Source organism: Symphalangus syndactylus, chromosome 12 (genome assembly GCF_028878055.3).
Source record: "Symphalangus syndactylus isolate Jambi chromosome 12, NHGRI_mSymSyn1-v2.1_pri, whole genome shotgun sequence".
NCBI classification, from domain to species: domain Eukaryota; kingdom Metazoa; phylum Chordata; class Mammalia; order Primates; family Hylobatidae; genus Symphalangus; species Symphalangus syndactylus.
Genome location: NC_072441.2, coordinates 99,405,385 through 99,418,318, shown reverse-complemented (window position 1 = coordinate 99,418,318; position 12,934 = coordinate 99,405,385). Strand labels below are relative to the sequence as shown.

Here is a 12,934-nt window from a genome sequence, read left to right as displayed (position 1 = left end):
CTTCCCCTGGGATGGGGGCTTCCTGAGAGTTGGACTGCAGTGATTGTTACTGCCACCCAGCAGAGCTACTGGGCTCTGGGCTAGTACTGGGGATTGTCCGCAAAGAGTCCTGTGATATGATCTGTCTTTAGGTCTCCCAGCTGTGGATACCCAATGAAGGTGGCAGGGGAGTGAAGTGGACTCTGTGTGAATTGTTGGTTGTAGTTTTGTTTAGTGCACTGTTTTTCTTGAATGCTGGTAATCCTAGCAGTGAAGTTGTCATGTGGACGGATTCAGGAACCTCTGATTAGCCATGTTGTAGGCAGTGGGATTAGCTGTTGTTTTCTCCTTCTTTGGAGCAGGGTTGTTTTCTTATGAGTTGCTATAATGGCTTGAGTTGGGTGACCTCCAGCTAGAAAGTGGCACTTTCAAGAGAGCACCAGCTGTGGTAGAAGGGGGATGTAAGCTTGCCTTATGTTGGTCAGGATAAGTATTCAGGCTTCTTAGGTGATGGGCAGGGCCATAGAGCTCCCAAGAGTTTATTTATGTCTTTTGTCTTCAGCTCTCAGGGCAGGTAGAGAAAAACTATCAGATGGGGGCAGGGTTAGATGGGTCTGAGCTCAGACTCTCCTTTGGGGCTTGCTGAGGCCACTGTCCGGTATGGGGGGTATGGTTCTCAGGCTAATGGAATTATGTTCCCAGGGGAATTATGGCTGCCTCTGCTGTGTCATCCAGGTTGCCAGGGAAGTGGAGAAAGTCAGTGGTGATTAGCCTTCTCCAGCTTCCACGCAGTCAGCAAGGCCAGTCGCATTCCTGCTGTGCCCTGCCAACAGCACCGAGTTTATATTCAGGCAGCTGGCATGCAGGGCTGAGCTCTTGCCCCAGGCTGTAAGCTTCCCTGCTGAGAAGGGTAGCAGGACTTTCAGGCCTTGCCCCTCCCTGTCTGCCTGCACCTTTGGCTGCAGCTTCTGAGCTGCTATCTGCACTGCCTATTCACCCCCTGAGTTCTGCTCACAAAAATTCGTGCTGGGTCAAAATTATTACAAAGTTCAGCTAGAAGCTTCTTTCACCCTTTGACCCTTCCCTAATTCCTCTGGCTGCCTTCCCCAAGGAACCCTGTGAGATAAAGTCAGGGACGGTTTCCTTGGGCTCAAGCTGGGGACTGGGAGTGCCTACAAGGCTCTTCCTGATGCTTTTTCTACTTTTTATATTTTGCTCAGCTCCCTAAATCTGTTTTAGCTCTAGGTAAGGTTAAATTATTCTCCTGTGATCTGGATTTTCAGGTTCCCCAGTTGGGATGTGTGTTTGGAGGCAGGCTTTCCCTCCTCTCACAAGTTGGGAACTCACAGTTTTTCTACTATCTCATAGAGTTTGCAACAGCAAACTGCTTCTTTCAGAGGGTCTGTGAATTCTTTCAGTTTTCCTGATATGTTCCTGCAGTGGTACTTGGAGAAAAATTTCATGATGTGAGTCTCTACAAGCTGTTCTGTTCATTCAAGTGGGAGCTACACATCAGTCCTGTCTCCTATCTGCCATTTTCTTTCTCAATGCATCCGCTTAGATTTTTTTCCTTTTTTTTTTTTTTTTTTTTTTTAAGACAGAGTCTCCCTCTGTCATCCAGGCTGGAATGCAGTGGCATGATCTTGGCTCACTGCAACCTCCACCTTCCGGGTTCAAGCGATTCTCATGCCTCAGCCTCCTGAGTAGCTGGGATTACAGGCACCTGCCACCACACCCAGATTTTTTTTTTTTTTTTTTGTATTTTTAGTAGAGACAGGGTTTCACCATGTTGGCCAGGCTAGTCTCAAACTCCTGACCTCAAGTGATCTGCCTGCCTCAGCTTCCTAGAGTGCTGGAATTATAGGCATGAACCACTGCCCCTGGACTACATTTTTAAAGGCTTGTTTTGTGGCCTAACGTATCTATTCTGGAATACGTTCTGTGTGTATACTCGAGAGGAATGTGTATTTTACTGGGGTTGGATGTATTGTCCTATACATGTCGTTCAGGTCCATTTGGTCTAAAACAAGCTTGTCCAACCCATGGCCCATGGGCTACATACAGCCCAGGATGGCTTTGAATGTGACCCAGTACAAATTCATAAACTTTCTCAAAACATTATGAGTTTTTTTTTAATTTTAGCTTATCAGCTATTGTTAGTGTATTTTATATGTGGCTCAAGACAATTCTTCTTCCAATGTTGCCCAAGGAAGCCAAAAGATTGGACACCCATGGTCTAATGTGTAGTTCAAGTCCAATGTTTCCTTATTGATTTTTTGTCTGGATTTTCATCGAAAATAGGGTTTGAATGTCTCCTGCTATTATCATATTGCAATCTGTCTTTCTCTTCAGATCTGTTAATATTTGCTTCACGTATTTAGGAACTCCATTGTTGGGGGTGTATATATTTACAGTTGTTATATCCTTCTCTCTAAATATCTGAAATAAAGTTGTCATATCCTTTTGATTACTTGACCCCTTTATCACTATATAATGACAATTTTTATCCATTTTTATAGTTTTTTTACTTCAGATCTATTTTGTCTGTTATAAATATTGCCACTCCTGCTCTCTTTTGTTTTCCATTTACATTAAATATCTGTTTCCATCTCTTTGCTTTTAGTCTAAATGTGTCTTTATGATTGAATTACATAGGCAGCATATGGTTTAACTTTTTTTTTTTAACCTATTTAGGCATTCTCTGTGTTTTGACTGGAGAATTTAATCCATTTACATTTTTTTTTTGAGACAGAGTTTCACTCTTGTTGCCCAGGCTGGCGTGCAATGGCACGATCGTGGCTCATCACAACCTCCGCCTCCCGGGTTCAAGCAATTCTCCTGCCTCAGCCTCCCGAGTAGCTGGGATTACAGGCATGTGACTCCATGCCTGGCTAATTTTGTATTTTTTGTAGAGATGGGATTTCTCCATGTTGGTCAGGCTGGTCTCGAACTCCCGACCTCAAGTGATCCACCTGACTTGGCCTCCCAAAGTGCTGGGATTACAGGCATGAGCCATCGCACCCAGCAATCCATTTACATTTAAAGTAATTTTTGACAGGTAAGCAATTATGATTGCCATTTTGTTAATTGTGTACTGACTGTTTTGTAGTTCCTTTTTTCCAATCTTGCTGTCTTCCTTTGTGATTCGTTGAATTTTTGTAGTGGTACGCTTTGATTTCTTTATCTTTGGTGTATCTACTAGAGATTTTTTCTTTGTGGTTACTATGGGGCTTACGTAAAGTATCTTATAGTTATAACATTCTAATTTAAGTTAATAACAGCTTAACTTCAAGCACATACAAAAACTGTATACTTTTACTTCCCCCCTTATCCCATTTTATGCTATTGAATTTACACTTTACATCTTTTATAGTGTATTTTCATTAACAAACTATGGTAGCTATATGTTTTTAATTAATTATTTTATTTTTTATAGAGATAGAGTCTTGTTATGTTGTCTAGGCTGGTTTCAAATTCCTGAACTCAAGTGATCCTCCTACTTCAGCCTCCCAGTTAGCTGGGACAGGTGCATGACACTGCACTTGGCATATAGTTATTTTAAATACTTTTAATTCCTGTTTTTAAATGCAACTTTACATGGACTGCTGGTATACACAGGCTGTAATCCAGTTTGCCTGAATTTTCTCCTATCTCCTGAGAAGCATCGTCAGGCACCTGTACTGAACACAGTTTGAGAACTTCTGATCTGGTTTAAATCTCTCATGTACAAATGTGAAAGTTGAGGTTCATAGAAGGGTAATGACGTTTCTAAAGTTACTCAGATTGTTAGTGGCCAAGTTGTGGCTAAGAACTTGAAAGTTTAGAAAATGGCAATTCCCTTCTTCTAGTTGTCCTGGTCATAAATCTTGAACTAATCCTTGAGTCTTCTCTTTCCTTCACTCCCCATTTCTTGCTGTCCATTATCAACTGCCCTTCAAAAATACATTAAGAATCAGACGATCTCTTCCTTCTACTATGCTACAACTTTGATCCATTACCATCATTTCTCTACTGCAATAGCATCCTGAATCATCTCTCTGCTTTTCTCATTTTCCCCCTTCCTCCTTACCTCCCTTACTGGCTTTATTCAACACTGAAACCAGAGTAATCCTTTTAAAAATACCATATTTAATTGAATCTAAAATGCCATCAATTTAAGATGCACTATTATCTTTTTAAATTTTTCCAATTTAATTTTTTTATAGAGATGGGGGTCTCGCTATGTTGCCCACAGTGGTCTTGAACTCCTGGGCTCAAGCAATCCTCCTGCCTTGGCCTCCCAAAGTGCTGGAATTACAGGCATGAGCCACTGCACCTGGCCCCACCATTATCTTATATATTACTAAGAAAGAAAGATGCTTCCAGTCGTATGATGATTTATTTTTATTTTATTTATTGATTGATTGCTTCCTGCCCTTAGACACAGCATATGATGATTTAAAAAATTTTTAAAGACGTATTTTGAGACAGAGTTTCACTCTGTCATACAGGCTGGAGTGTGCTGGTGCAATCATGGCTCACTTCAGCCTCACCCTTTCAGGCTCATGCAATCCTCCTGCCTCAACCTCCTGAGTAGCTGGGACTACAGGTGTGCATCACCATGCCTAGCTGATTTTTAATTTTTTTGTTTTTTTAGAAATGGGGTCTCACTATGTTGCCCATGCTGGTCTTGAACTCCTGGGCTCAAGCAATCCTCCTGCCTCAACCTCCCAAAATGTTCGGATTACAGGCATAAGCCACTGTGCCTGGCCCATATGATGATTTAATACTTTCCATCACTTACATTTTTTTTTTTTTTTTTGGTCAGTAAAAGCTCTTTATTCATTCACACATGACAGCCTTGCTGTAGTTACAAAGTAAGATGGAGCAGGTCCTGCCTCTAAGAACTCTAGGCAGACATTCAGGGAGCTCACAGATCAGTGTAACACCAATTGCTGCTGTGGAAGCTCCAGGAGGGGAGAGGTGTTGATATGGTTTGGCTCTGTGTCCCCATCTAAATCTCATCTCGAATTGTAATCCCACATGTCAAGGGAGGGACCTGTAATCCCCACATATTGAGGGTGGGAAGTGATTGGATTATGGGGCGGTGTCCCCCATGCCGTTCTCATGACAATGAGTGAGTCTCATGAGATCTCCATGGCTTTAAAAGTGGCAGTATTTCCTGTGCTCACTCTCATTCTCTCTCCTGTTGTCTTGCTTACCCTTTGCCTTTCACCATTTTTTTGTAAATTTCCTGAGGCTGCCTCAGCCATGTGGAACTGTGAGTTAATTAAGCCTCTTTCCTTTATAAATTACCCACTCTTGCTATTTCTTTACAGCAGTGTGAAAATGGACTAATATAGGTGTCACAGAGACGTTGCAGGAACATCTGGCAGTCTGTAGGGTTGGCCTTCACACAATTTTTGTTTTTGCCTTTGTGCTTTCCTCCAGAAAAGCTTCTCTGCTCTCCTAAGGCTGTTAGATGTTCCACTCATGTGCTCCCTCAGCTCCTTCTACTTACTTGTCACTTAATACTGTCTTCGGGTTACCTGCTTACTTGTGTGTTTTCTTCTTGGGATGCTAAGGTATTTGAGGATAAAGATTGTGCCATGGCTTGGTGAAGCTGCTTGAAACTGTAATCCCAGTGCTTTGGGAGGCTGAAGCAGGAAGATCACTTGAGCTTGGGAGTTTGAGACCAGCCTGGGCAACACAGTGAGACCCCATCTCTCAAAAAAAAAAAAAAGTAGTGGTGTGTGTCAGGCCTCTCAGCGCAAGCTAAGCTGTCATATCCCCTGTGAACTGCACGTATACATCCAGATGGCCTGAAGCAACTGACGATCCACCAAAGAACTGAAAATAGCCTTAACTGATGACATTCCACCATTGTGATTTGTTTCTCCCCCATCTTTAAGAAGATTCTTTGTAATCTTCCCCACCCTTAAGAAGGTTCTTTGTAGTTCTTCCCACCCTTGAGAATGTACTTTGTGAGATCCACCCCCCGCCTGCAAAACATTGCTCCTAACTCCACCGCCTATCCCCAAACCTATAAGAACTAATGATAATCCCACCACCCTTTGCTGACTCTCTTTTTGGACTCAGGCTGCCTGCACCCAGGTGAAATAAACACAGCCTTGTTGCTCACACAAAGCCCGTTTGGTGGTCTCTTCACACGGATGCATGTGACAGTGTGTAACTGTGGTCTCAGCTGAGCATGAGGATTGCTTAAGCCCAGGAGATCGAGGCTGCAGTGAGCTGTAATCACACTGTGGTAGGCCAGGTCCCACTAATGCAGGCCTCTATAAAAACTGTTTCAGTACTGACTGAGTGGTTAAGTTAAATATTGAAAGCTGAAAGAGCTAGTGCCCTTGAACAAAGTCTGGAATGTGACAAAAGCCCACCAAGAGTTTTGCCTAGGCCTTTCCTGGGCCTTAACGCATGACAAAATAATGAAGGAATTCTTAACAGGACCTGTTGAGGATTAAACAAGTTTTATCATGGGCCTGAAGAAACTCTCCAGGCCTCCACAAACAAGCTTTATTAGGGACTAAAGTAAGTCCCCAAGCCTCCATGACTTAGCAGGAGACAAGATAATGGTTGGTAATCACCCCAGCACCTGGACCCATTTAGATTAAGTAAATTTACCGAGGCTCCAGAGGAAGGTCTTCAGGACTCAGATCTTAGTTACAGATTAAAAGAAGTTAATCGCTTATGTCTTTAGGTGAATGGACACTTACACGTACACATATAGCTTAGAAGGTATATAAGCTTTGCAAAACTTTGTAATTTTGAGTTGGTCTGGTGATAATTTCCAGCCCTTTTCCCTGTAACCAGTTATAGAAATAAGAACTCCCTTTTCTTCCAATTCATCTGCATCTCGTTACTGGGCCACGAGAATAAGGAACCCGACCCTTGGTTTGGTCCGGGAACAACACCACTGCACCTCAGCCTGGGCGACAGAATGAGACTCTGTTTAAAAAATAAATAAATAAATAAAGGGATTGTGTCTCACTTATTATAGGATCTATAGGAAATACTAAAACAGGCTCATTGTCTGGGGTAAATAGCAAGTGTTAGGTAACAAGAGCACCCTAATGGCGCTGGTTCCAGGTTCTTCTTCCTCCCCAACACAGGCCCGCCAAAAGGAGCCAATCAGAGGTCACGCCTTCCCGCCTCAGCCTAGACCCAGCCCCTCAGCCAACCAGCAACCCCCAGTAACGTCCCTAGATATAAAAGACGGAGACTTCAAAGCTCTCGCTCTCTTTCTTCTTCCGCTTCGGCTCTCCCTCAGACTTCTCCAATAAAGATCTCTCGACTGCAACCGGTGTGGCGTGGTCTGAGTCTGAGCCTACAGAGTCACCCTTTCAGCAAGGTTCTTGATCTCATGGCCAAGGAAATCAAGGATGCAGATGCATACAGACTGAGATTGGAGCAGGAGTTTAAAAGGTGAGAAGAAAGAACAGCTCTCTGTCACAGAGAGGGGTCCAATCTGATTGCCAAGTTGTAGCAAAAATGTCAGGGTTTTTTAAAAATGAGCTAGTGAGAAGGGGGTGTCTTATCTCCATAGGGCCTGAAGAACTGGTTAGGACCAGGTGTGCCATCTGCATAGAGCAGAGTTTCTAATAGCCCCACCCCATTCTTTGATTATGCAGGCAGGCTCTTAGTTTGTGCTGCTCTGCTGCTGCTTATCTGCGTGTGCTAAAAGGGGATGGAGAGTTTCTGTGCCCGTTCCCAGGCACCTTCTTGCAGCTGCAGGCCTCCCCCACCCAGTGCATGCTTCCTGCTTCCCTATCTTAGTGAGGCTAAAGAAAGGGGAAGGAATGTGCTTATTAAGGTGCACTGGGGGCGGGGTGCGGTGGCTCACGCCTGTAATCCCAGCACTTTGGGAGGCCGAGGCAGGCAGATCACGAGGTCAGGAGATGGAGACCATCTTGGCTAACACAGTGAAACCCTGGTCTCTACTAAAAATACAAAAAATTAGCCAGGCATGGTTGCGGGCGCCTGTAGTCCCAGCTACTTGGGAGGCTGAGGCAGGAGAACAGCGTGAACCCCGGAGGCGGAGCTTGTAGTGAGCCGAGATGGTGCCACTGCACTCCAGCCTAGGTGACAGAACGACACTCCGACTCAAAAAAGAAAAAAGTGCACTGTTTTTACTGGTGCCCATTGTAGGTATGTGAAGTTTGGTGATAACCAGGAAGCTCCCCACTCTGTGCCCAAGTTGCTTATCTGTGTTTTACAGCCTGATCTTCCAGGCTTCTCTTTGTTAGAGGAGAAGTGATTTCTTTGGACTGCATGAGGTTAGAAAGGGAGGAATTTCTCAGCTGCTTTTTGTTAGAAGGAAAGTTTTCTGCTGGGGAGTCTCTTCATCCTAACTATCTACCTAAATGATTTCTTTCTATCTCCTATATCACTATTATAGTGATGACACACAATAAACAATCAATTACTGTTTGTTAAATTAATAAATGTTATATAGGCTGATTGTATTATCAATGCCCAGGCATTAGAAAAAAGCCTGAGTCCCCCCAAACTGTATTTATCACATATACCAGCAATTATCCTGCCAAACTTAAGACAAAAACACTGTTTTTTACTCTAAGGGATACCATTATGTGAGATGACCAGTCATCCTGGGAAAATCACTATGATTGGTCATCTATGATTATGATAATAGTACACGATCCTTTACAATTTTATTGTCACCCCATGGAGCTTTTATGTCTGTACTAGTATATTTTTAAAGGAGTTCAAAAGCAGACTTTGTGCCTCTGCATGTACTTAAAATTTTTTTCTCCTTAAAATTATGTTCTTCAGTTCACATGATATTTATGACAGATTAAGCTACAGTCATCCTTGACTCCTCCAATTTTTTCTTCTACATAATTAAGTACTATTTTTAGTTTGCATGTATCCTTGGGGTCTTTATTTATGCATTTATATGCATATTTATACAAATAAACTGATGAAAATACACAGTATTATTTTAGGAGTGCTTATTTTAAAAATATATTATGCAAATTGTTTTTTACTTAAAAATTCACTATAGTTCATTTTAATGAGAACTCTATAGCATTTATCACGTATAATTAAACATAACTAAATATAAAAGACAATCCAGCCTGGGCAACATGGCAAAATCCTGTCTCTACAAAAAATACAAAAGTTAGCTGGACTTGGTGGTGTGTGTCTATTTGCCAGCTACACAGGAGGCTGAGGTGGGAGGATAGCTTGAGGCTGGAAGGTTGTAGCTGCAGTGAGCTGTAATCACACCACTGCACTCCAGCCTGGGTGACAGAGTGAGACCCTGTCTGAAAAAAACAAAACAAAACAAAAAGAACGAATAGTTGTTTTTGTATCAATCTAGTTATTCCTAAGGAATTAATAATAACTCTCTCTCTCTCCCTCTCTCTCTCTTCTTTCTCTCTGAGACAGAGTCCCAGTCTGTTGTCCAGGGTGGAGTATAGTAGTGCAATCTCAGCTCACTGCAACCTCCTCCTCTGGGGTTCAAGTGATTCTGGTGCCTCCTCGAGTAGCTGGGACTTCAGGTACACGCCACCATACCTGGTTAATTTTTGTATTTTTAGTAGAGAGGGGGTTTCCCCATGTTGGCCAGGCTGGTCTTGAACTCCTGGCCTCAAGTTATCTGCTCACCTCAGCCTCTGAAAGTGCTGGGATTACAGGTGCGGGCCACCACACCTGCCTTTTTCTTTTCTTTTTGCAAGTTAAAAATAGTTATTGCTATTCCAGGCTTCAAATGAGCCCAGAACTCAGGTCTGGTGTGTGGTTCAGAAGTTGTCATGGACTAACAGGGTGGTGGACAAATCTAGGCAGCCTGACCTTGAGTCCACCTTATCTTCCTTGGACCCCTGCTCCACCAAGCAGCTGTTGGTGGGGCCAACTCTTCCACATCTGCCTCATTCATCCTACAGAGCTCCAAGACTGGGGCAGGTAGCCTGCTGATCCCCACAGCTCACAGATGAGAGGCTGCCCATACCTCTCCTAGCACTGGAAGGGCCTTCTCCTTAAGATTAGACACGATGGATTTGGCCTTGTGGAGGGAGAAGTGGTGCCACAGGAGTTGTTTTAAGAGAACAAGGCATGCACCATCTTAGATCAGAGGCTGCAAAATGGCCACCCACAAGCTGGCTTTCCCCACTCACATGTCCGCTTGGCCCCTTTGGGCTGCACAGTGTTTAAGAAAAATAATTGCCAAGCACTGTGGCTCACACCTGTAATCCCAGCTCTTTGCGAGGCTGAGGTGGGCGGATCACGAGGTGAAGAGATTGAGACCATCCTGGCCAACATGGTGAAACCCTGTCTCTACTAAAAATACAAAAATTAGCCGGGCGTGGTGGTGTGTGCCTGTAATCCCAGCTACTTAGGAGGCTGAGGCGGGAGAATTGTTTGAACCCAGGAGGCGGAGGTTGCCGTGAACCGAGATCGTGCAACTGCACTCCAGCCTGGTGACAGAAGGAGACTCTGTCTCAAAAAAAAAAAAAAAAAAAAGAAAAAGAAAAATAATTAGTTGCCAATCTTTTAAAATGGTAAGATTTCATATAAAATTCTGGATTTTTGGCTTCTCTAGGAGTAAAAATGGAAACTGTCTGCCAAATACTGGGCCTATGATATTCTTATGTGGCACTAACTTGGTATAACAAGGTAGCAGTTGCCTTCACAGACTGGCTGGCTGTGAACTCTCCAGCTTACTCCAGTCCTTGTCACCCTTAGTTATATTTCCAACTGGAGACCAGGACTCAGCGGCCTTGTATCAATGCACATGTGCTGTGACTTTCTGTATAGAATAAAGAGTTACATTGTAGTATTATCTTTATCTAAAAAGGAAAAACAAACATCTCCCTTGGAAGCAACCTGTTTCTCATGGTCCTTGTCACTCATCTCTTGCTTGGCCCTGTGGGCACCTGTGTTTGTAAACAACAGAGCACTCTTATCTCCTATCTCCCCCAAGAGACTCCTCCTACACACACCCTGCTCTTCAGGATACACTGTACCCCAGTATTAATTGGACAAATCCAGAAAAGAAATCAAAATTAATCATAGAAGTTAAGGGATAAATAGACTAAGACCAACTACTTTTCCCCTTAATTGGAAGAGGGAGCTGGAGTAGAACAAAAATGTTAATACTCTTACTCTACTTTTAACTCAGTGACAAAAAAGAAGTCACAAAGATTTTTCAGGAGGTCAAGATTAGATCAGCATAAACATGAGGTCCCAAAACACATTGGTTCCCATTCCTCAACTGTTTTGGAAATGAATGAAGCTCTTTAGAGAGAATGTCTAAAAGAGAATAGGTAATGTGGCCAGCCCAGCAGATGTCCTGGGCTAGCAAGAACTGTTCAACTCTGGCCAGGCATGGTGGCTCACCCTGTAATTCCAGCACTTTGGGAGGCTAAGGCGGGCAGATCACTTGAGGTCAGGAGTTCGAGACCAACCTGGCTAACATGGCACAACCCTGTCTCTACTAAAAATACAAAAATTAGCTGGGCGCCATGGCGCCTGTCTGTAATCCCAGCTACTCAGAAGGCTGAGGCAGGAGAAGCGCTTAAATCTGGGAGGTGGAGGTTGCCCTGAGCTAGGATCGTGCCACTGCACTCCAGCCTGGGTGACAGAGCGAGACTCTGTCTCAAAAAACAAGCAAACAAAACAAAACAAAAAAACTGTCCAACTCATCCTGCCTTAGTTCAGGGCTGCTTGTCCCAGCCTAAAATGTAAGTGGCACACAATGATTTTCAGTGAGGATAGCTGACTCATTGCAGAAAGGGGCTTGAAGGGGGACAGAGAGTCAAAATTTGACGTTGGCAAGCACGAGACAGAGGAAAAGGAACCTTCCTCACATCCCTTCATTCTGCTGTGGCTGATGCCATGTTATATTCCCTTTAAAGAGAGAGCAATCTTTTTTTTTTGAAACCGAGTCTCACTATGTTGCCCAGGCTGGAGTGCAGTGGCGCAGTCTTGGCTCACTGCAAGCTCCGCCTCCCGGGTTCACGCCATTCTCCCTCCTCAGCCTCCCGAGTAGATGGGACTACAGGCGCCCGCCACTGGTTTCACCTTGTTAGCCAAGATGGGAGAGACAGCAATCTTGATGCAGCTCAGACGCTTTCCTTCGCTGCTCAGGATGCTCTCAATGTGGTAGTTTCTGGTGCTGAGCTGGCTGGGCAGCTCCAGGTCAGGCACAGTGAACTCATTCATGGTGAGTAGGTGCCTACTTTGAAGGGACAGTGGCAAAGAAGCCCATAGGTATGCAGGGGCTCTGGGCAGGGCTCCCCAGGGGGAATGAAAGTATCAAGCACATCACAGAAGTTTTCATAGGCACAGCTGCCAATCTGCTCCATGCATGAGATCTTGACCCAGAAGCCAGACACTTCCTTCTCTACAGTTAATTCCACCTTCAGAGGAGATTTGAGGGGGGACACTGGTTCTTGTCCTCAGCACTGACGATCACGTTCCCAGGAACGATGTTGGGGTCAGCTTCCAGAGAAAGGCTTTTGATCACCACAGAGTCCTTCCCTTTGTCCCAGTTATCCCAGGGAAAGCTACTGATCTGGTTCAGGTGGACGTGGGCAGGGGCTGCTAGGCCTGCAAGAAGCAAGCCCAGGACGATCAGGAGTGGAGTCTCCATCAGGGATTGCACCACGAAGGGTGAGTCTGTGTGGAGTTAACCACCCACATTTTCAATCCTTTAAGTTACAAATCTCAATAAACAAAGTTCTGGAAAAAAAATTATTCTGGCTTTTATTGTGATTCTACCTCTTAGCCTGGTGAAAGAGACACAGAGAGTGAAAAGAAAGGAGAAGGGAAACAGAGAAAGGGAATAGTGTGATGGGGTGGGATGACAAGAGAACCTTGATTTATGGTTTTGTCAAGACTGCACACAATGGAGAAGGTCTTTTCTGTAAAAGAAATAAGGGGTGTTGTCACAAAGAGGGGAAATATGCTAGGCAGTCAAAATTTCCAACAACTG

General features: G+C 44.0%; 1 protein-coding gene across 1 annotated transcript; it reads right to left on the bottom strand.

Moving 5' to 3' along the window:
- Nucleotides 1–736: 736 nt before the first annotated feature.
- Nucleotides 737–12,607, bottom strand: LOC134734888 (ganglioside GM2 activator-like). Its single transcript, XM_063628237.1, is given in 4 exon segments — nt 737–802; nt 12,022–12,164; nt 12,167–12,400; nt 12,403–12,607. Coding segments are annotated over 4 exon segments (633 nt in total). The 5' UTR covers nt 12,593–12,607.
- Between the last annotated feature and the right edge of the window lie 327 nt (nt 12,608–12,934).